This window comes from Gopherus evgoodei, chromosome 11 (genome assembly GCF_007399415.2).
Source record: "Gopherus evgoodei ecotype Sinaloan lineage chromosome 11, rGopEvg1_v1.p, whole genome shotgun sequence".
In the NCBI taxonomy this organism is placed as follows: Eukaryota; Metazoa; Chordata; order Testudines; family Testudinidae; genus Gopherus; species Gopherus evgoodei.
In genome coordinates, this window is record NC_044332.1 from 79,862,344 (window position 1) to 79,880,851 (window position 18,508).

The 18,508-nt window shown below is 54.4% G+C and overlaps 1 protein-coding gene across 1 annotated transcript; it reads left to right on the top strand.

Moving 5' to 3' along the window:
• Window positions 1-7,604: 7,604 nt before the first annotated feature.
• Window positions 7,605-12,697, top strand: LOC115659866 (tubulin alpha-1D chain). The gene is made up of 5 exons (XM_030580591.1): window positions 7,605-7,623; window positions 7,926-8,004; window positions 9,617-9,839; window positions 10,224-10,372; window positions 11,611-12,697. The coding sequence occupies exons 2-5, from the start codon at window positions 8,002-8,004 to the stop codon at window positions 12,592-12,594; spliced, it is 1,359 nt and encodes a 452-aa protein (XP_030436451.1). The 5' UTR covers window positions 7,605-7,623; window positions 7,926-8,001; the 3' UTR covers window positions 12,595-12,697.
• Window positions 12,698-18,508: the final 5,811 nt, after the last annotated feature.

Here is an 18,508-nt window from a genome sequence, read left to right on the forward strand (position 1 = left end):
GTCCACGGGAAGGCCAAGCTTTTCACAGTCCATTGTCCTCTCTGATAATACAGATCATAGACTATCTAGTTCAACCCCCTGCTCAAAGCAGGACCAATCCCCAGACAGATTTTTACCCCAGATCCCTAAATGGCACCCTCAAGGATTGAACTCGCAACCCTGGGTTTAACAGGCCAATGCTCAAACCACTGGGCTGTCCCTCCACCAGATACAGAGTCAATATTCCTAACTTCAGATACAGAAATGATACAGGCATACAAATAGGATTATCACATTCAGTAAATCAGACCCTTTCCAGTGATATCTCACATGAGCCATCTTGCTATGACGGTGCTGCCCATGGGAGCCAGCTGAGGTCACTCAATCAGGATGAACTGCAAACAAAATGGGGCAGACAAACCCCAAATGCTGGTGGTTATTCCAATACTTCGATTTACCAACCAGCACAAAACAGCTTCTATAGTACCTCACTGGTTACGTAGAAGTTTAAACCACGCAGTTCCCTTAAAGTGCCCAGCCTCAGGCCTCCATCCAGACACACCTGTCAGATATGATGATGATTCCTGATAATCTTACTTCATCGTATAAAAGAAAAGGTTCTTCCAATCCCAAAGGATCAGCCACACACCCAGGTCCAATTATAACTTAGATCTTACTCAAAATATACGCTACAGCCAATTCTTATTAACTAAGCTAAAATTTTTTTAGAAAGAAAAGAGAGAGAGAGAGAGTTGGTTAAAAGATCAGTATACATACAGACTTGAATTCAATTCTTGAGGTTCAGATACATAGCAGAGGTGAGTGTCTAGTTGCCAAAAGTCCTTTTAGAAATATAGTCTATAGGTTATAGTCCAATTTTCATATTCAGGGTGGCTCCAGTCAATGACTCGGGATCTCAATCCTTATGGTTTAAGGTTTCCCCCTCTTGAAACCCAAAGCAGATCTGAGATGAAGCAGGATCGTGTCCCAGGGTTCTTATACATTTCCAGCAGCCTTTCGGCCTGAGAAAACAATAGGCTTACCTCCTTCTCCCAAACATCCTGGCAATTAGCACAGAGTAATTTATTCCTTAAACAGTTCAGATACAGGTTACCACAACCTTCAAAGAGACACATAGACAATAATACTATTTCACTCAAGTATCATCTTAAATGCTAATATTCCCTTTTTGATCTTTGAATTAAAGCTATAGCAATAGACAAGCCTTGTTTGCTGACATCCCAAGACCTGAGCAAACATCCACCCTTCTACCTCTAACAATGCAGACTTGCATTTCAAAGCTCTGTTCATTTACAGATCTTGCTAATCAGTCCGTAAGGTTCACCCATGGGTCAGGTCAGTTAATTAACTCTTACTGGCCCTGTCCTCTTTCAATGAGATATTATATTACACTCCTAAGGTCACACTTGCATAACGTACATCTCAGTTATGTCATAGTCATATCACAAGCATATTTTCATAAGGAATATGGAACGACATGTCACACGGGTGGCGAAACACACTCTGGGCTGGAAGATGTAAGAATCTGAAGAAGAAGAATCATCTCACAACCGTGGAGGGGCCAGTGCTGGAGGCTGGTACCCAGAGTCTGGGGAATAAGGAAGAGAAGCCATCAGGAATGGTACTGATGGCCGAGAGCTCTGGGAGCCGGGAGGATTACTGGTACCGGCTGCTGCACTGCAGAGGCTGGTGCCGTGCGTTCTACTGGTACCGCTGAGGGTATCTCCTGCACCACTGGGCACACCAGAACTGATAAACTCAGCAAGTCCCTGGCTGCTGCATATGCCTCTGGCATGGCCAGTCCTGGAATAGTCTGACCAATGCACAAGAGATGACGACGGTGCCCCAGATAACGAAGGTGCCGCTTTGGGCCCTGGTCTGACAGTGCCTGCCCTGTGCTGGAGTCATGGTGCCATCTGACCCCATGAGCGAGTGCAGGAGTGCTTCGATTTTGCCTGCACTCTACTCGACCCTTCATCCCTTTGCTTGGTAGATTTAGGAGTGGCAATCTGCCTCTCCTGGCAGCATCCTTGGAAGCCTGATGTTCCTTCTTGGGCACCAGCCAGGATGAGCGGTGCCGGGACTCAGCCAGTATTGGAGGTGTCCTTCTCACACAGTCCGAAGTGCTCAGTACCCCTGCGACTGAAGATGGTCTCACGAGCGGCCTCCAGCAAAGGAAACTTTGGCCTGGCCTCTCTCTCCTTCTTGGTCCTCAGCTTGAAGTCCATACAGATCTGGCCCTGATCCCTAATGTGGGACTCACCTAGACACACTAGAAAACTAGAGCACGGGTTGCTCACAGGCTCACAGGTTTACAGCATGAAAGGCAGAGCTTGAAGCCCGGTGACCCAGGTATTCCTTGGTACCGACAAACAGAGCCCCAGAGCTGGGGAACCGAGAAACTAACTTCTGCTAAACAAAAATGTATCTATTACAACTAACACCAAAAAAGGAGTCTATGAACAGGTAACTCTGCATCTGGATGCAAAGAAAACTTGCTGAAGCAAGATAAACAGATTCCAAGAACTGTTACAGGTGGTAAGGAGGAAGTGAGGGGGGACAGGGATGGTGTAACAGGGTGCGCTCATCCCTTGTGAGTGCCCCCTTGGCCGAGTGCATGTGCCTGCACTCTCTCTCTCTCTCTCTCTCAGTTTGTTCCTTCTCCGGGATAGAGCAGTGCCCCAGGGCTCCCTCCCAGAGACAATGTCTTCGCCCTCTTGGGGCTTCCTGGCCACAGCTCTCCAGCTGGGCCACTACAGTTCAGTTCCCCCCCGGGGTGCTTCACTGTCCAGGCCAGTTCCCCCAGGGGGTTGGGGGGACCCAGGCCCACCCACTACTCTGGGTCCCAGCCCAGAGAGCTGTAGATAGCAGCTGTCTGCTGTTATCTAAGTCATGCTGCTGCACTAATTCCCTGGGCCACTTCCCCACAGCCCTGTGCCATCTTCACCTGTGCCTCAGGGCCTTGTCCTCACGGAGTCTCTGCAACCAGCTCAGGCTCCTTCTCGCTCTTCCTGCTTCTGGCAGCTCTGCCCTGTCTGGGGTCCTGTAGCTGTCGGCCAGCCACACCCCATCCACACTTCTTCAGCTCCAGCACGGAACTGGACTCCCACTCACCCTGCAGCTCTTTTTATACTAGGCTGCTGGGCCCTGATTGGCTGTGTCCCACACAGCCACTCTAGGCAGCTTGGAGGACTCTCTCCACTGCCCTTTTTTGGGGCAGGGTGTGGCAGGGCCACGAGGCCTCCAGCAGGGGGCCTCAGAGCAGGGCCGGCTCCAGACCCCAGCGCGCCAAGCCCATGCTTGGGGTGGCACGCCGCAGGGGGCGTTCTGCCGGTTGCCCGGAGGGCAGCAGGTGACTCTGGTGGACCTCCCGCAGGCGTCCCTGCGGAGGGTCCGCTGGTTCCGCGGCTCCGGTGGAGCATCCGCAGGCACGCCTGTGGGAGGTCCACCGGAGCCGCGGGACCGGCGAGCGGCAGAGCGCCCCCCGCGGTGTGCCGCTGTGCTTGGGGCAGCGAAATGGCTAGAGCCGGCCCTGCCTCCGAGGGTCTGGTGTACCCCATCACAGATGGTTTCGCCCTTTATACCTGCTTGCAGTGGCATGTGGCAGCAAAGGGTGCTCAAGCCGCCCCCGACGAGTGCTGCTGAGAGAAAAATTTCCAAGCCCCATGCTGGAGGTGAGCACACGCCAAGAGTGCAATGCACATGTGCAGACACTCAACGAAGAACTAGTGGGGCCTCCTAGGGGTTAGTCCTGGGTCTGGCACTATTCAATATTTTCAGTCATGAGGTGGATAATGGAGTGGAGAGGCTGCTTATGAAATGTGCAGACAACCCCAAGCTGGTCACAAGCACTTTGGAAGCAGGATCAGAATTCAAAGCGACCTTGACAGCTGAGAACTTGTCTGAAATCAGGAAGACGAAGTCGATAGAGACAAGTGCAAAGTACTACAGTTGGGGAGGAAAACTCAGCTGCACAGGTACAAACTGGGGACTAACTGGCTCGGTAGTAGCACCGCTGGACAGGATCCGGGGGTTACAGTGCATCACGAACTGAATGAGAGTGAACAGTGTGATGCAGCTGTGAAAAGGGCGAATCTCATTCTGAGATGTAGGAACAGGAGCATCGTATGTAAGACATGGGAGGTCACTGTCCTGCTCTACTTGGCACTGGTGAGGCCTCAGCTGGACTCCTGTGTCCAGTTCTGGGTGCTGCACTTTAGGAAGAGAGTCCAGAGATGAGTTACAAAAACGATAAAAACTTTAAAACACCCAACCTAAGACTAAAAAAACCTGGGCATGGTTAGTCTTAAGGAAAGACGACTGTGGCTGATAACAGGCTTCAAATGCATTGTGGGCTGTTCTAAAGAGGGCAGGGATCAGTTGTTCTCTGTGTCCACTGGAGGTAGGACAAGCAGCAATGGGCTTAACCTGCAGCCAGGGAAACTGAGGTTAGATATCAGGAAAAACTCTCGCTTTCAGGGTAGTTACGCTCTGGAACAGGCTCCCAAGGGACCTGTGGGCTCCCCATTGCTGCAGGTTTTTAAGAACAGGCTGGACAAACCCCTGTCAGGGCTGGTCCAGGTTTACTTGGCCCTATCACAGCACAGGGGGCTGCACCTGATGACCTCCTGAGATCCCTTCCAGTCTGTCCCCTGGGCCATCTCTCCTTCCTGGCTCCAAAGCATGCTCTGCTGTGGCTGGCTTGTCCAAGGAGCTGCATTTCTTTACACAGGGGTTATCAGGCAAGCAGAACACAGTCTTCACTCAATCTGCGGCCCCAGGCTTCAGGGCAGCCCCTCCCACGGGTCTCTGGCCCTCCAGTTCCCGCCCCGGCAGCCCCCCAGCCTCAGCCAGCTCTGCTCCCTTCCTGGAGCAGCAGTTGCAGGGCTGCTTCCCTGAGCCCTTGGCTCCTTGCTCCAGGGACTCACCCCAGGAGCTAGCTCCACTCCAGCATGACTTTCCCTCTCCAGGGCTCAGCCGGTCTCAGTTCTTCCTTCCCAGCTGCTCCTGAGCAGCCCTTTCTAGGTTCTAGTGCAGCCCAGCCCTCTTTAATTGCTGGACTGGGCTCCCCTGCTCCAGTCCAGGGCGCTGGGCTCAGTCTAGTCGCAGGGACCAGTTACATGTCTATGATTCTGCACCAGCAGCTGAGCAGCCCTGAAGGAATCATGCACCTGTTCCCTTGAACCACATGCACCCGTCCTGGCCACAAAAGTGAGACAAGAACAGGCCTGAGGGAGGCCTTTGGGGACTTCCTGGACACACTTGTCCATCCATCCATGCTGTCAAGTTACCGGAGAATCAGCAATAACCAGACACTTGCTGTCCAGTGCCAGGCCTGGGGGGGTTCTCAACCTACCTCCTGTGAGCGTCGAACCAGCCATGGCTGGACAATCCTGCTGCTGTTTCGTCTCTGAGAAGTGTCCAGAAGCCAGGCCCAGCCCTTTAGAAGCTCCTCAGCCCCGAAGCTGAGAGCGGCTCAGTCCTGTAGCAAGAGGGAGAGAAATGCAATAGTAACATCCCAGTGGCTGAGTGAGACGTTTTTTCCTCCGTGTTTCCCTTTATTCCGGTTAGGGACCCCTGCGCAGGCACCGTGGGATCTGCTGACTCCTGAGCTGCCCTCCAGCCTTGTGTGGCAAGGCGGGTGAGCGAACAGCTGCTGCTGGGGAGAGAGACCAGCGTTCCAGCCTGCCCAGGGCTCTCCTTAGCTCTGCGGGTGGGCTCTGGGTGACTCGACAGTGGGTCTGTCTCACCAGCAGAAGCTGGTCCAATCAAAGATATTCCCTCCCCTGCCTTGTCTCTCTAATATCCTGGGACCCACACGTCTCAGCACCACTGCACTCCAACCTCTGGCACCATACCACTCACCACCACACGAGGGTGCTCCAGCCCCACGCATGGAACCATGGCCCTTGCCCCCCTCCTCCAGAGGCACAACTCCTGGCCGGTGGGGACTCCTTGGTCACCCTGGTGCTCCCCGCCCAGCAGGACTGGGAGGCTGCTGATGCGGACTACTGGGCCCCTGGATCCTGGGAGGACATCGCATGATGACACATGAAATGTCCTGTCAATACATGCACAATGGAAGGAAAAACAAACTCCTTGGACACCTCCTGGAGGGGTTAAATGAGCAGTATCCTCTGGGGAAAGGGACCTGGCTGTCACTGCAGACAGAGCAATCAGGACGTCTGCTCAGTGTAGGGCTCATCTGAACAACACATGGAGGGTGACAGAACAAGCAGCTGAAGGCATGCTGCCAGTGCAGTGCTGGAGCTACGAGGCAAACGCGATGCTTGGATTGAGAAGCCGGGATGCACCCCGTTGGGGGCAGGGAGGGGCTATTATCTCAGTGTACAGCATTAGTGAGGCCTTTTCTGGATCCTGCGGCCAGTTCTGGTCTCTACGCTGTGAGAGGCATTGGAAAATTGGGAAGGATTCTGAAAAGAGGCTCGGAGGGCTCCCTAGAGGAGAGACTAAAGAAGGTCAGTCTGTTTAGTGCATCCAAGAGAAGGTCCAGAGGAGACCCGAGTACAGTCTGTCCGTACCTACGTGGCAGAGAGATTTTGGAGAGTGGAGGGCTCTTTAAGCTAGCAGAAAAAGGATGCAAGATGCAGTGGCTGGACAATTCAGACTAGAAGTAAGCTGCACATTTTACCAGCAAGGGTAATTAAGCATCAGAACAACCTAGCAAAGGAGGTGGTGGATTCATGGCTGCCAGAGGGGGGCAAGTGGGGCAAGGGGCCCTGCGAGCCCTGGCCCAGCAGCGCTCCGGGTCTTCAGCGGCATTTTGGCGGCAGGGGGTCCTTCTGTCGCCCGGGTCTTCTGCTGCATTTCGGCGGCAGGGGGCCCTTCTGTCGCTCCGGGTCTTCTGCTGCATTTCGGCGGCAGGGGGTCCTTCTGTCGCCCCAGGTCTTCTGCTGCATTTCGGCGGCAGGGGGCCCTTCTGTCGCTCCGGGTCTTCTGCTGCATTTCGGCGGCAGGGGGCCCTTCTGTTGCTCTGGGTCTTCTGCTGCATTTCGGCGGCAGGGGGCCCTTCTGTTGCTCCGGGTCTTTGGCTGCATTTTGGCGGTGGGGGGCCCCTCAGTGCTGCCAAAGACCCGGACCGCCGCTGGGTGAGTACAAGCGCTGCAGCTCTCTCACTTTGCCCCAGGCCCCTGAATCCTCTGGGCAGCCCTGGGTGGATTCTCTGACATCTCTGCTCGAGCTCAACCAGAAGGTCTGGGTTGGATGAAGGAATCCTGGAGAGGGTCCCTGGCTTGTGTGATGCAGGAGGGCTCAGACTAGATGACTATGGAGGTCCGTTCTGCCTTAACATCACTGACTCTATGAATGTGTGGCTGGTGTCAGAAAAGCAGAGGGTGCTGGGAGCCCAAGGAATGGGAGGGGAATATTTTAAGGCCTTGGTGTAAATTGATGGTGTGGCCTCATCTGGACACTGTGTGGCACTGCTCACCCTGTCTCACAGTTACAGGGGTCCCAGGGGAGGGTGACAAGAACCACCAAGGGCTTGGAAAACCTCTCCTGTGAAGAGAATTCAAAAGACTGAGCTTGTTCCCTTAGAGAGGAGCTGGAGAAGAGGGGACGTGACAGAAGTCTATAAAATACTGACTGGTTGAGAGAGGAAAGGTAAGGAGGGTCTGTTCTCCTGTCTCATAGAACAAGAAGAAGGGGACAATGGATGAAATGGAAAGGTGGGAAATTCAAAACTGATCAAACAAAAAACTTTTTCATATTGTCTAATTAGCCAGTGGAACTCACGGAGGTTTGTTTGGTGTAACCAAGGCCCTGTGAGGCCCTCGTTGTGTGTTGCAGTGAGCTGTAACCCAGAGACAGCTCAGCAAAGGGCTGCGTGACGAGCAGCGCCCTGCACAGCCATCCCGCCACAGCTGTTACTAACAACAAACCCTCCCTCCCGGTTACTATAAAAGGTGCAGCTCAGAGCAGCTCCGTTCTCAGCCTTCGTCCTCCGAGCCCGTTGCTGTCGGATCGAAGAACCTCTGCAGCATGGTGAGTCCCGCCTGGGACGGGGGCTGCCTGTCCCCACAGGGCGAGTGGGGGGCAGTCCCAGGCTAGGGAGGAGCAGCTCCCTGATTCCCGTGGTGCCCTGGGAGGGTTTAGATGTAAGGGAGCTGTACGGGGGGATCGGTCCCGGCCCCTAAAGCCCCAGGTGAGCAGTGTGGGCAGGAGCAGGCGGGCTCCAGAGCTCAGAGGTGTCACAGGAGGGACAGCGCTTGGTGGGTGCTAGTCCAGTGGCTGTTGCTGCTGGGACGGGGAAGGGGGTGCAGATGACACAAATTCAGGAGTAGGCAAAGGAGCCAGAACAAGCTGGGGCCGTGCAGGCTGGAGTGGGGCTGAGACGCAGGCGGGCGGGGCCGTGTGGAGGGGAGGGAGCCTGCCTGTGGCCTCAGCCAGAGAAGGGAGGAGAGCAGGGGGAGAGAGGCCAGAGAGGAGGTAGCCTGGGAAGTGGGGAGATGCAGGGAGGCCAGAGAGGAGAGGTGACGGGGGCTGGATCCGTGCGGCTGGTGGGAAGGGGGAACTGTAGGGAAATGCAGCAGGAGGGGCCAGATGTGGGGCGAGCGTGAGGAATGAGGTCCCTGAGCCAGGCCGAGAGTCAGGACGGCAGAGGGATGGAGAGGAAAGATAGGCCTGGGCTGCAGCTAGCGACTTGGAGGAAGCAGCACCAGGACTGTGGAGAGGCCAATTGTCACGGAGTCCCCGGGTGATGCTCTGGAACTGCTCCCCACCAAGCCAGTCAGGACTTTGGGGAGCCTCCTCTCCCTTGGAACGGACTTGTTCAGGGCAAGAAGCTCACACAGCTTCACCTCCTGGGTCTCTCCTTGGAGCATTCAGCATCCTCTGCCCCTCCATGTGCTTCCCACAGCGAGTCCGCCCAGGTGGGGTCCTGGGGAAGCCACTGGGTTCTGCACCCCCACTTCGCAGTCAGACGTGACTCTCAGCCAGCCAGTAACACAGAGGTTTATTCGATGACAGGAACAGGGTCTAAAACAGAGCTTGTAGGTACAGAGAACCGGACCCCTCAGCCGGGTCCATTCTGGGGGGCAGTGAACCAGACCCCCAGGTCTGCAATTCACTCCCCGTCCCCAGCCAGCTTCAGACTAACAACCCCCCCCAGCCCCTCTTCTCTGCTCAGCCCCTTTCCTGGGCCAGGAGGTCACCTGATCCCTTTGTCTCCAACACCTTCAGCTGGCACCTTTGCAGAGGAGGGCCCCAGGCCATCAGTTGCTAGGAGATAGAGGGTCAGACATTTAGGGGCACTGGCCCTTTGCTCTGCCGGATACTTAAGAACTGCCATGGGGACACTGAGGCACCAACACAGTATTCAGAGAAAACATTAAGCACATTCCTAGCTCGTCACACCAATGAACAACACTGAGCAGGTTTTCTGGTGCACAGGCAGCCGGCCAATCTTTCCCTGCTGCCCCCCCGAGCCCAGTTTGAGTGGGGCGGGGATGGCGGGTGGCCCTCCCCGGTGTCAGGATCCCTCAAACCCAGAGACTGTCTGTAGCGAAGGGTTGCAGGTCCTGTCCTAGGACGACATGCCCCACAGACAGCAGCTGGGCCCCCCGTCCCACCACGGTTCCTTGTTCTTCGCCTCCAGCGCGAGTGCATTTCCATCCATGTCGGCCAGGCCGGCGTGCAGATTGGCAATGCCTGCTGGGAGCTGTACTGCCTGGAGCATGGCATCCAGCCGGACGGGCAGATGCCCAGCGACAAGACCATCGGGGGAGGGGACGACTCCTTCAACACCTTCTTCAGCGAGACGGGCGCCGGGAAGCACGTCCCCAGGGCTGTCTTTGTGGACCTGGAGCCCACCGTGATCGGTGAGCACTGCAGGCCGGGGGAGGGCTGGGGCTGGGGGCTAGTGATCCCTGTGCGAGCAGGGCCTGTCTCAGAGTTTGCATGCAACAGTCACAATCCGCTGAGCCAGGCAGCACCTCTGGCCTGGGTGTGACAGGCTCTGACTCCCTGGGCCACCCTCTGGAATCAGATGGCACAGAGCAGGTGTATGAGCCCTTTGTGGGGCTGCAGGGGCAACACACGTCTAGGGCAGGAACATCAGGGTCTGCGGTTGGTCAGTGTCACAGGAACAAAGCTACGTGAGCCCTTCAGTTCTCACTCGCTAACCCATGCAGCCCTGCTCAGGTGAGGCACCGAGGTCCCTCCGGGAGGGGCGGGCGCTAATCGGGCTGTGCTGTGAATTCCAGACGAGGTTCGGACCGGCACTTACCGCCAGCTCTTCCACCCAGAGCAGCTCATCACCGGCAAGGAAGATGCTGCCAATAACTATGCCCGTGGGCACTACACAATCGGCAAGGAGATCATCGACCTGGTGCTGGACAGGATCCGGAAGCTGGTAAAGATGCTGGGGCAGGCAGGGGTCTGGGAAGCTCTTGGATTCCCAGTGGAGATAATGCCGAGCGGTGGTTGGATGGTGAGGGAGCACAATCAGCTTCTGCTGCCCACACATTTGCTGGCTTCACCACCAGCTTCCTCCGTCACCCTGGGGCAACATGCAGCTGGGCCGCAGAGTCTGCAGGTCCCAGCATGCAGGGATCCACTTGGAGTCGAGTGGCCTCTCTGCTTGGATCTAGCTGGAGACCTGCAACTGCCTCCCCAGGCTACACCTCAGTCTGGAAGACGAGGACGGCTAGAATCTGCCCTATTGTATGGCAATGAGGCGCGGCCTCGGAGTCATGGTGACCTGCTAAAGCAGCCTTCATCTGGGCTCTGTCTGTGCCCTCAGGGTGCAGGGGAACTCCAGTGCCCGAGTGTGTGCAGTGAATTCAGGCTGTCTCAGGCACTGGCTGGAGCTGTGCTCACCCCTTCCCAAGGGAGCTAGAACAGTTCCTGTCACTCCTGGGGCAGGGGACCCCAAACTGCTTTCAGAGAAGAGGCAGAGAAGTGCAGCTCCAGGACAGGCTCTGGCATGGGAGGCACAGGATGGGAAAGCCTGGGATGGGGGACGAGTTCCCCATCCACACAGGAAAAGGAATCGGTGGAAAGGCTCTGTGTATCCAGCCTCTTGCTTTCAGCAGTGCTGGCGCTACTCCGCATCCAATGCTGAAGTCGTGCTGGTGCCTCCCTAACTGACACCAGCAAGCTCCCCGGTGAGCCGGGAGGTTAGCGGTATTGGCAGAGAGAAGCACCGGACCCAGAGTGGTGAGAAGGAGATTAAAGTGAGGGTTAGTAATGGGGCTCTGGGAGCAGAAGGGCGAGTTGGGGGTGTGTGTGAGGAGGCTTTTAAGAGTCAGGCTAAAGACAGGCAAGGGGTGAAAGACAGAGAGTGGGTGAGAGTGAGTCAGGATGAGGGTCCTGGAAGCTGACACATTTTCCATAAATCTCTTTCTGCTGGAACCCATTCACCTTCCCCCCTGGGGTCCTGAGCATCGAAAGCCCTCTGGAGCCCTCCTGCCATCGCACAGCAAAGCTGTGAAATCCTGGGGCCCCGCTGCACAGTGGGTGGGACGACTGGCAGGGTGCTGAGCAATACAGGCTGCTCTGCTACAAGGCCTGGGAGAGAGACACCCGTCTCACTCCAGCTGACTGCCCCGTTCCCAGGCTGAGCCCTCTCTCTTTTCTGGATCCCCGCAGGCCGACCAGTGCACAGGGCTCCAGGGCTTCCTCATCTTCCACAGCTTCGGGGGCGGCACTGGCTCCGGATTCACCTCCCTGCTGATGGAGCGTCTCTCCGTTGACTATGGCAAGAAGTCCAAGCTGGAGTTCTCCATCTACCCCGCGCCGCAGATATCCACTGCGGTGGTGGAGCCCTACAACTCCATCCTGACCACCCACACCACCCTAGAGCACTCGGACTGTGCCTTCATGGTAGACAACGAGGCCATCTATGACATCTGCCGCAGGAACCTGGACATCGAGCGCCCCACCTACACCAACCTGAACCGGCTGATAGGTCAGATTGTGTCCTCCATCACCGCCTCCCTCCGATTCGATGGTGCCCTCAATGTGGATCTGACTGAGTTCCAGACCAACCTGGTGCCTTACCCCCGTATCCACTTCCCGCTGGCCACCTACGCCCCCGTCATCTCTGCAGAGAAGGCCTATCATGAGCAGCTCTCGGTGGCTGAGATCACAAACGCCTGCTTTGAGCCAGCCAACCAGATGGTGAAGTGTGACCCCCGTCATGGCAAATACATGGCCTGCTGCCTTTTGTACCGCGGTGATGTGGTACCCAAAGACGTCAATGCTGCTATTGCCACCATCAAAACCAAGCGCAGCATCCAGTTTGTAGACTGGTGCCCAACTGGCTTCAAGGTTGGGATCAACTACCAGCCTCCCACTGTGGTTCCTGGCGGTGACCTGGCCAAGGTGCAGCGGGCCGTGTGCATGCTGAGCAACACCACAGCCATTGCCGAGGCCTGGGCTCGGCTGGACCACAAGTTTGACCTGATGTATGCCAAGCGAGCCTTTGTGCACTGGTACGTGGGAGAGGGCATGGAGGAGGGGGAGTTCTCCGAGGCCCGGGAGGACATGGCTGCCCTGGAGAAGGATTACGAGGAGGTGGGGACAGACAGTGTGGATGGAGAAGGAGAGGAAGAGGAAGGTGATGAATACTAGAGGGTAAATGTCCTGTTTGGACGGCTGGGAAAGAGGCTCATGTCTTCCTCACTGATGCACTTGGGACAACTGTCCACCTTAAATAAAACAGTTCCTCCAGTCACGTTTGCTGCATCCATTTACCTGTTCCCAATCTGAGCTGTGCCCCTTCGTCCCATGCCTGGCGCAGCCACGGGAAGGACGTGGACGCAATCCCTGTTATCAGCCAGGCTAAACTTGACAATCTGCCAGCTGCCCAAGTGCACTTCACTAGCTCGACATGGAACTGCTGTGCCATTGTCCCATCCCCCGGCACAGAGCTGTGTGTGAGGGGCTCCTGGTGAGACACGCAGACCGTAACCCTAGACAATGGTGTCACGGAGTCCCCGGGCGATGCTCTGGAACCGCTTCCCACCAAGCCAGGCAAGACTCTGGGGAGCCTCCTCTCCCTTGGAGCAGACTTGTTCAGGGCAAGAAGCTCACACGGCTTCACCTCCTGGGTCTGACCTTGGAGCATTCAGCATCCTCTGCCCCTCCGTGCACTTCCCACAGTGAGTCCACCCAGGCAGGGTCCTGGGGAAGCCACAGGGTCCTGCACCCCCACTTTGCAGTCAGACGTGACTCTCAGCCAGCCAGTAACACAGAGGTTTATTTGATGACAGGAACAGGGTCTAAAACAGAGCTTGTAGGTACAGAGAACCGGACGCCTCAGCTGGGTCCATTCTGGGGCCCAGCAAGGCAGACACCCATGTCTGCCCTCACTTCCCATCCTCCAGCCCCTCCTTTCTGGCCTTTGTCTCTTTCCAAGGCCAGGAGGTCACCTGATCTCTTTGTTCTCCTTTAGCCATCCCCTTTCAGGGGGGAAGGGCCTCTGCCATTTGTTGCCAGGAGACAGTGTTGGCCATTTATTTACACTGGAGACTTAAGAAATGCATAGGGGAAACTGAGGCACCCACACAGTATTCAGAGGAAACATTAAGAACAGTCCCACTTTGTCACAAATGCTGACTGGGTCATGAGTGACAGGGAGAATCAGATGGAGGGGAACAGGGAAACCAGTGGGACGTGTAGATCCCTGGGGTTGGGATGCTGGGGCCAGCCCATGGGCCCCGAAGATCATGGGCCCCGAAGATCATGGGCCCAATCCAACACTATATATTGGCTGGGGACATGGAACCCTCCTCTGTGGTGCTGCTAAGAAATAACCCTCCCTGGTCTCTTCATTGCTCTCCCAGGTCTTCTCGTCCATCTCTGCTTTTCCCTTTGCCTCCCATGTCACCTCCGATACCTTTCACACGGGGTCTCGTACAACACAGATACTGGTGATGAGAGGACTGACAGTGTCCATTAAATGTCCATGTTCTCGGTAGCCTAGCACCTTGGAACCTGGTTCACTCCTTCAGAATACAGTGGGAGGGGAGAGGTCTGCCCCTGACCTTTGACTCATACGCCATCCACAGGGAGCCCATCTGGCAATGGCATTTCCTTCCATCAGGCAGTCAGGTTGGGCGGGAGAGTCCGCCTGAGCTTCCCTATCCGCTGGACAGCCGTTAGTGAAGACATTGTCAGCCGGGAGGGAGGGAGAGCGCTGCAGGGGCCAATCCTGAGAGCGTGGACCCCCACCGGACTGATGGCTGTTTGCCAGCATCCTTTCCTGTTTCTCTTTTCCTTTAACCTAAGTGCTCTCCACCCCTTCTCTCCTCTGTCCCCCAATGCCTCCTGGCTCCTAGCAACTGTGCTCTTGGGAGAAGGGCTGCTGGACTCCAACCGCTGGGAAACCACCCATGGAGAGGGTACAGGAACGGGCAGCCCGTTCTAGGAGAGCCGGGGTGCAGCCGTGTGGGTCCCAGGATGTTAGAGAGACAAGGGGGGGGAATAGCTTTGATTGGCCCCACTAATGTAGGTGAGAGAGAGCAGCTTTCACAGGCCTGAGGCAGAGCTCTGTCTCTCCCCCCCTCAGAAACGGGCCCAGTAGAAGCTATTCCCTCCCCACTCACACAAGGGACGTCAGCCTCCCCGCCCCTATCAGCGCCGTGTGTGCTGGGTGTCTGGCCGTGCCCACATGGGACTCCAGCAGCGCCCGCGCCCTCAGAACAGCACCTTGTCCGTGCCCTGACATCACAATCAGCCTGAGCTTTCCATTGGCTGCAGCACCTGCCAGTCAGCAGGGGAGGAGTGTGATGAGCTGCTGGTGAGCACCTGCCTTGCACCCCCGTGTACCACCGAGGGCGCCTGCAGGCAGGGGCAGTGCAGACCTCTCCTGATGGACTAAGGTAGAGCGGTGGGGATCCCAGCAAGCACTGAGATGCCTTGGGAGAGGGAAGAGCTGGACGGGGGATGGGGAAGGGAACAGCTGGTGACTGGAGAGCACCTGATGCAATTGGTGCAGAGCAGAGAGGGGAAAAGGGATGTAGGAAGAAGCACGAGGCTCAGACAAGGGCTGGTCTCCTGGACACGGGCCTAATACCCTCAGCCTACAGGGAGCCTGGCCCCACGCTCTGCCCTGGGAAGGGTCATAAACCTCAGCCAACGGTGAGCTCAACAGCTCCCCACCCCAGCAGGCCTCCCCTGCCAGGACAGGGGTGGGTCTGGCCTGTGGGCTACAGCTCCCCAGCACGTCTTAGAACCTCAGCGAGGGTGGCTGGTCAGATCTCACCCAAAGTATCAACAAAACATCTATGGCCAATTGGCTTAAAGAGGGGAAGAAGTTTATACACTATATCAGAAAAATACTAGTATTAGCAATGGTATGGGCCCATCTCGAGATGGAGTGGTAAAACTGTCAATAATGATGTAGAAAAGGCAGAAGTGTTCAATAAATATTTCGGGGCTGTATCTCAAAACAAGCTGAACGATGTCTCCACATTATACATGACCATCACTTACTTGCTTTTTCACTGGTAATGAAGGAAGATGTTAAACAGCACCTGCCAAAGCTAAACATTTTAAAATCAGCAAATCAACATAACTTGCACCCAAGAGTTTTAAGAGAGCTGGCCGGGGAGCTCTCCAAATCAATGGTATTAATTTTTTGTAAGGCTTGGAAAATTGGAGAAGTTCAAGAGGACTGAAAGAAAGCTGAAGTTGTGTAATTATTTAAAAAGGGTAAACAGATGACCCAGGTCACTCTAGGTCAGTGAGTCTGACATCACTCCCAGGGAAAATTATTGAACAGCTGATATGACACTATCAATATGACCAGGTAATTAAGACCAGTCACTATAGTTTCCTGGAAAGCAGGTCTTGTTAGACAAACTTGAGATCATGCTTTGACAAGGTTACAAGTGGGTCTGAAAAAGGGATTGGTGTTGACCCACTACACATGGATGTGTGTGAGGCACTTGACTCATTGCTGCACAACATTGATTCAAATATGTGCACCGTGTAAAATCAGTGCAGCACATATTAAAAGGAGTAAAAACTGGCTAACTGATAGATCTCAAAATGTAACTCAGTGGTTTGAGCATTGGCCTGCTAAACCCACAGTTGTAAGTTCAGTCCTTGAAGCGGCCACTTAGGGATCTGGGGCAAAATCAGTACTTGGTCCTGCTAGTGAAGGCAGGGGGCTGGGCTCAATGATCTTTGAAGGTCTCTTCCAGCTCCATGAAACAGATATAACTGTTAATGTAGAATAACTAGCTAGTGGGGTTCCTGGGGGCTGGTTTTTAGCCCATTATCTAATATTTTTATTAATGATTCAGAAGAAAAACAATCATTGCTCAGAGAGTTTCCAGATGATGTACGGCTTGGGGTGTGGCGGTAAATAGTAACAAGGACCGACCCCCTACACGGAGTAATCTGGATTGGTTGGACAGCTGGGCACAATCCAGCAACATGGGTTAATGTGGCCAATCACAATGTCACACATCTAGGAACAAAGAATGCAGGTCGTACGTACATGATGGCGAATTACAGTCTGGAAGGAAGTGAAACTGATTTGGAGATTATTGTAGATACCAGCTGCCTGAGAGTCAGGGGCACAGGTTGTTCTTGTCCAGCCTCCTGGTTGAGGGCAAGGGCCAGGCAGGAGCCCACGTGTGCTGCAGATGAACAAATGGCTGTGCAGATGGTGTCCATGGGAGGGCTTTGGCTTCCGTGACCATGGGATTCTGTTCCAGGCAGGAGGTGGGAGGAGATGGAGTACACAGACTCAGAAACCTAGCAAGGAGGGCTCTAAGCTAGGTTCCAGGGTAGGTGACAAAAGCCCAGAGGTAAGCATAAAAAAGGTAGCCTTAACAGAGGGCTGCCAAGAGAAGAATTCTTTGTCTCTTTAAATGAAGGATAAAGATGGAGTCACTCTCTGTTCCTTATATTTCCAAAGGTCCTGCCTCTGGTTTACATGCCAGGCGTGCTGGGGATTCAGTCTCCTGTGTCTCTTTGGGGTGCAGGAGCTGTGTTAATAATTCATTGTCTCTCGAGTTCAGGGTCCGGATAATCCCGGCTAGGTTGGCTCGATTCATAGATTCTAGGACTGGAAGGGACCTCTAGAGATCATCGAGTCCAGTCCCCTGCCCTCATGGCAGGACCAAATACTGTCTAGACCATCCCGGATAGATGTTTATCTAACCTATTCTTAAATATCTCCAGAGATGGAGATTCCACAACCTCCCTAGGCAATTTATTCCAGTGTTTAACCACCCTGACAATTAAGAACTTTTTCCTAATGTCCAGCCTAAACCTCCCTTGCTGCAGTTTAAGCCCATTGCGTCTTGTTCTATCCTTAAAGGCTAAGGTGAACAAGTTTTCTCCCTCCTCCTTATGACACCCTTTTAGATACCTGAAAACTGCTATCATGTCCCCTCTCAGTTTTCTCTTTTCCAAACTAAATAAACCCAATTCTTTCAGCCTTCCTTCATAGGTCATGTTCTCAAGACCTTTAATCATTCTTGTTGCTCTTCTCTGGATCCTCTCCAGTTTCTCCACATCTTTCTTGAAATGCGGTGCCCAGAACTGGACACAATGCTCCAGTTGAGGCCTAACCAGCGCAGAGTAAAGCGGAAGAATGACTTCTCGTGTCTTGTTTACAACACACCTGTTAATGCATCCCAGAATCACGTTTGCTTTTTTTGCAACAGCATCACACTGTTGACTCATATTTAGCTTATGGTCCACTATGACCCCTAGATCCAGGCAGGAGCCCAAGTGGGCTTTGTTCACTGCTAATATGTAAACTGAGGTAAACTCACATTGCTCTGTCTAGGACAGCCCTGTTTATCGCCTTTACCTAGGCTGGCCTGTCGTGTCTTAAACATGGCCAAGTAACATCAAACAGAGAGAATTCCTAACTTCACATGGAACATTAACACTTGCATTTTACACGGATATGAATAACCAGCGCGTTATTAGCTTTCAGGCGATAGCTCACGAGGCATATTTTGTACTGATCTGATTCCAGTAATGTGTTATGGTGTGAATAAGGGCGTACCGAGGGTCACTAATGGGGATTCCGTAGCCTCCCTTGGGAGCCTATTCCAGAATTTAACTACCCAGAGAGAAAGATTTTCCTAGGGCAATGTCTACACTATGGACCTGACAGCGGTACGGTGTACCACTACAGCTGCGCCGCTGTAAAGTCTGCCGTGTAGACACTCTTTGCCGGCAGCAGAGAGCTCTCCCGTCAGCATTATTAAACCACACCCAACGAGCGTCGGTAGCAGCGTCGGTGGGAGAGCCTCTCTTGCCAACATAGCATTGTCCACACCAGCGCTTTTGTTGGTGAAACTTATGTCTGTCAGGCGTGTGGTTTTTTTCACGCCCCTGACCAACAAAAGTGTTATAAACAAAAGTGGTGGTGTAGCCAAAGCCCTAATCTCTAACCTAAATCTCCCTGGCCGCAGAGTAAACCCATGCGCTGCATCTTAGGGTGCTAAAGGAGTTGGCACATGTGATTGCAGAGCCATTGGCCATTATCTTTGAAAACTCATGGCAACTGGGG